This window comes from Amaranthus tricolor, chromosome 2, assembly GCF_026212465.1.
Source record: "Amaranthus tricolor cultivar Red isolate AtriRed21 chromosome 2, ASM2621246v1, whole genome shotgun sequence".
Taxonomy (NCBI): domain Eukaryota; kingdom Viridiplantae; phylum Streptophyta; class Magnoliopsida; order Caryophyllales; family Amaranthaceae; genus Amaranthus; species Amaranthus tricolor.
The window spans coordinates 7,681,572-7,686,678 of record NC_080048.1 but is presented as its reverse complement, the minus strand read 5'-3'; the positions used below and the strand labels follow the sequence as shown (position 1 = coordinate 7,686,678).

Sequence of the window (5,107 nt, the reverse complement as noted above, 5' to 3'; positions counted from 1 at the left end):
ATATGTTGTATTATTTATTTTTTTTTTTTGAGTTGAGGGACTTTTTGACTATATGAGTTGTCGTCTTTTTTCTATTTTCAGACCCTGACTATAATTTCTATAAGCAGGATATACCAAATATGATGGTGATGATATATACTGTATAAAACATATTATTATGTTTCCAATTCCATGCTCTTTTACCAGAATGGGTAGACAAGGTTTCTAGTTATCGTCTTACTTTACGGTATGTACATGTATTTAATACTCCCTCTCTTTCCTAATGTTATTCCTGTTAGGAATATTTTATTTTGGAGAGACAAATTTAATTAAGATTTTTAAGACATATATAGATGATAAAATATATTCACGTGAGATCTCGTTAGATTCGTCTTAAAGTATACTTTTTTACCATATATTTTTATAATTTTTTATGATGTGTATTTAGATATATTAAGGTTTAAAATTTACTTTGAAAACTATGAAAAAGTAAACGGAAAGAACAAACAAAAACGGAAAAACGGGTTGAAGTAATTTTAATGAAATAATTCCAAATAAGTCTAATGCCTTAGATGGAAAACCTTTTGAGATTGAAGAAAACTTATGAGACGAGGAGAAACCAATTCTTGTGGTTAAATTGCTTTAGGATCTAATTAGAGAACTCAAGAAATCACATGGGAGATAGAGGAGTTTATGAAGCAAAAGTAAGATTATCTTTTTATCAGATTTGTAAGTCGCGAGTTCATTACAAATTATCAGTCTTAAATTATAATATTTCTTATAAAATAGATAGAGAAATTTTAGAATATAAAGTGCTTTGAATGAAAAAAATTAATTGTTAATATTAATATAAGTATTAATTAAGAAAAATCTGGGTAATCTTCCAATGACGTTATTATAATGATTTTTTTGTCAATCTCAAAGGAACTCTTTTGATTATCATGTATCTTTTGTTTCTTGATGAATATTTTTGAAAGTAAAATTTTAATGAAAAAATTTTGTTAATTAGCAAATATTTGAACATAATAAAGTAAATAATTTTAAGAAACTTTAATTGGAAATTTTATGTAGCTTTTAAATTCAAAAATATAATATTCTAAGAAAATTTAACTGAACATATTTAATTATAATATACTACTCATATATAAAGGAACAAGTTGATGTTAACTTTAGTAAAAATTATTTCATATGGCAAATGATTATGAGAATGTCATATAAATTTTACAGTATTTTTACCAGATTGTATCATTGTTGTTAAAATTGCGATTTTGATCTACGATTTTACGATCCAAAAACAAGTGAGCAATTTGAATCGTAGGTAGAATCTTAAAGTTGTAGAATCTTAAAGTTGTAGAATCTTAAAGTTGTAGAATCTTATGATTCTAAATGGAATAAAATTTTCAGAGGTAGAATCATAACACGATTCTACGATCCTACAATTTAACAGTCCGATTCTATTAATTTAGTATTAATTATTATTAATTTTTCTTATGTACCATCTCTTACTAATCTCTTTCACTTATATAAATAAATTTCAAATGTATCATCATGAAAACTTTTAAAAAATAAATTTCTTGATTGATATGAAGAGGTAAACTAATTATTAAAAAGTTTTCTTTACAATGTTAAAAATAAAGTCACACTAACTTTAATTCATAAATTTAGACTTTTAAAATGGATAATAATGATAAGATACTATATATTTTAATATATTTAGGTTTATTTGTAGAATCATACGAATCTACGATTCAATTCTACCTCTGTAAACGATTTTAAGTAGAATTCCAATTTTAACAACTTTGGATTGTATGATGACAAATAATTATAAGAATGTCAAATAAAATTTTATAGTCTTTTTATGAGTCTATTCCCATAATATTCCCAAATTTAAAAGTAATTCCCACTTTCCTTAAAATGGGGAAGTATTTTCCAGTTTACCGTCCACGTAGGATTGGTTTGAGAATTTTTTTTTTTTTAATGTAACCGCTACATGAAATGGCGGTTTTGTTTAGGGATCTTAACTAAACCGCTACTTGAAATGGCGTTTTGTGGTTTTTTTATTTTTTATTTTTTTAAAAAAAAATTAATGTGGAGTAAACCGCCACTTGAAGTAGCGGTTTGGTAGCAGTAGAAAAGAACAGAATGTCGTGAGTTCTTCACTGTATTCCATTTTGCTCTTCATTCCATTGTTGCTGCCGGTTTTCCTAAAAAAAAAAAAATTCTTCACTCTCATTTACTTCAAATTTACAATTCCTCTCATTCAACTAAGCTAATCATCTACATTCCCATCTTCTCCTTGTGTACTAGTTCATTTTCATCCTCATTTAAGGTATGAATAAAACCCTAATTTTTGTTCAATATGCAAATTGTTTTTTTGTTCATTATTGTTTTGAATTGAAGTTATAAAAACGTTAATTGTTTGTTACATTCTATTGTTTTCATGATTTAAGCTTACGTTTTACACATTTGTACTTAGAATTTTAGGATTTGTTTTGTATGCATATAAAGTGTTTCATGAAATGCTTCAATGAAAATTTATTACTTTGTAGGGTTAGTTTAATGATTTTTGTATATATTCATGGTATTTTTAGCTACTAGGGGTGAAATGAACTTTCTAGTAAGTGTTCTAATACCTTAATATCACAAATTCTTGTATTCAAATTTACACTTCCCTTTCTCACAATCAACAATTAAGTGTATGTGAAATCACATGAAAAACATGTTTATATTTGCAGAATATGGATCATTATCCTGTTATAGTGTATTGGGGTGGGGAAGTAAGTTATACTGGATCCGATGTTAGGTATAATGGAGGATTAAATACAGTGATGTTTATCCATCGTCAAAATACGACTTTTGAGGTGTTTGTTAGCAAAGTCTATGATGTAATTGGTTGTGATCGCAACTCATTTATGTTAAAAATGGAGATGAAATACTCGGTGACTGGGAAAAATGTGTTAGTCCCGATTAAGAATAATGAAAGCATAAGTGCTCTTGCTTTTGTATGTAACAGCGATCATGGCGATGCCGGGACCAGTTGATCCATCAGTGCTTACGCTTCAGGCGACACACAGGAGCGTAGCTGCGTGGGAGGGCTCCACTGCCCAATTAGTTACTCGTCAGCACTACCAGGCGAGTACGTTACTGTGGGAGGTGGATGACAGGGTATTAGACGTAGTCGAGCTAGCTGGTTTCAGATACATTCACCGGTTGTTGGGCGGGGGCTTAGAGCTCGATCGAGCTCTTATCACTGCATTGATGGAGAGGTGGAGGCCGGAGACACATACCTTCCACCTCACAGTTGGCGAGGCAACGATCACGTTGCAAGATGTGGCAGTTATCATGGGACTGCCGGTTGAAGGACAAGCAGTCATTGGTCATGGGGAGGGAAATTGGCCAGCATTAGTACATGAGCTGCTAGGGGTTTGGCCGGAAAACCCTCAAGACCCCTCACAGCCGAAGATCATCGTTGGATCGTCATTGAAGCTGACTTGGCTCTGACAGCATTTTAGCGCGCTTGAGGATGATGCAGATGATGTGACGGTTGACAGACATGCCCGAGCTTACATCTTGTACCTGTTTGGATGCATCTTGTTTCCAGACAAGAGCGGCGACTCGGTACAGTTGATCTATCTCCCTCTACTGGGAGACTTGGAGCGCGTAGATGAGTACAGTTGGGGAAGTGCTACCCTAGCGTATCTGTATCGTAACTTATGTCGAGCATCTCGTAAGGGTGCCAAGGACATTGGTGGATGCTTGATGTTATTACATATATGGTCATGGGAGCACATAGGGAGGCCCATTATTCGGACGGTTCGACCGGATGGGCAACATGATCAGGAAGATGACGCGGATGATTTTGAACCGATATTAGGGTCACAGCATCGGCGCGGGATGGATCCTTTGGCAGTAAGGTAGCAACACTCAATTCACTATTCAAATTCATAATTCACTATTTGCGTATATCTTTCGAGATCCCACTCCACACATACTCTCGTCTACTACAGGGACGCACTAGATCGACAACGGGACGAACAGGTTAGTAACATTTACTATTTGTATTAGTTATGAATAAATTGTATACATTACTAAGCATATTGATTTCTATTACAGATGACATGGCAGCCTTAAACAGCGGCTAAGATGGAAGCTCTACCGCACATATGTACATCGGGCCACGAGATTTGGAGATCGCGTTGTCCTCTTATTTGCTTTGACATCGTCGAGCTACATCTCCCGAATCGTGTCATGCGTCAATTCGGTTTGGAGCAGGTAATTCCGCAAGCCTGTGACACCCAACCTCAACTACATGCGATCGATCGGAGGACTGGGGACAAGAACTATCTCGTACGACATAGATCGCATGTAGATGCGTGGAACGACCGAGCATCTAGATTGGTTGGAGGAGATAACTTCACAGGTCATAGCTCTGCTATGTACATGAGTTGGTACAGGCGTATCTCCATATTACGCCTAACGAACACCGCATTTGCGCAGCCAGGATCACATTACCATCCGACATCTACGTTACTGGTACGTTTTCTTTCAACACTCATAACAAATAGTAATAGTTTTAAGTAACTCTTTTAACAATATAATGATAACAAACAGGCTGAGCGCATCCGATCGGTGCTCATACAATGTAATGACACGATTCAAGGGGTCGCTACATCGCCAGTTGACGTGGGGTATCGGCTATGTTCTCAGACCTTAGGCTCCATTAACGCGTCGTTGACCGATGCATTGAGTCAGGCGGGTTATGAGTACCTCATACCGACTCCACCCGTCATTGGCGAGGTAGATGACACATTCCACACTCCTTCTCCAAGGAGTTCAGCCCATCGAGGTAGCTCTTCCGGAGGATCCAGTTCTCGGTCCACAAGAGGTCGCCAGCGCTCATCTACTCGAGGTCGGTCTTCCAGATCGCCATCGACATCCGCTACTATGTCGCCGTTCGTTCCCCCGGCTTCCATCAACACTCCTCCTCCACATCCATCGCCTCCGCAAAGGATTATCACATATCAGCGTGCTAGTCAACGACGAGCTCCTGCTCTTAATGTCATTGCGGAGGTTGACGAGTTCACACCATCATCATCCACCGGTGCGCAAAACAAAAGGGGCCGGGGGT

The 5,107-nt window shown here is 36.1% G+C and overlaps 2 protein-coding genes across 2 annotated transcripts in view; both read left to right on the top strand.

The window, feature by feature from the left end:
* LOC130804172 (endo-1,3;1,4-beta-D-glucanase-like) overlaps positions 1-167 on the top strand; it is a 14,799-nt gene extending 14,632 nt beyond the window's left edge. The window contains exon 7 of the mRNA XM_057668527.1: positions 1-167. This exon is cut by the window's left edge and continues 234 nt beyond it. The gene's annotated coding sequence lies outside the window, so the exon portion shown is untranslated.
* Positions 168-2,559: 2,392 nt separating this feature from the next.
* LOC130804163 (protein MAIN-LIKE 1-like) lies at positions 2,560-4,584 on the top strand. The gene is made up of 2 exons (XM_057668514.1): positions 2,560-4,017; positions 4,093-4,584. Exon 1 carries the CDS (start codon positions 2,998-3,000, stop codon positions 3,478-3,480), a length of 483 nt encoding a protein of 160 aa, XP_057524497.1. The 5' UTR covers positions 2,560-2,997; the 3' UTR covers positions 3,481-4,017; positions 4,093-4,584.
* Positions 4,585-5,107: the final 523 nt, after the last annotated feature.

Excerpts from the sequence above, each read along its gene's own strand:
- LOC130804163 (XM_057668514.1), top strand. The coding sequence starts at position 2,998 with ATGGCGATGCCGGGACCAGTTGATCCATCAGTGCTTACGCTTCAGGCG.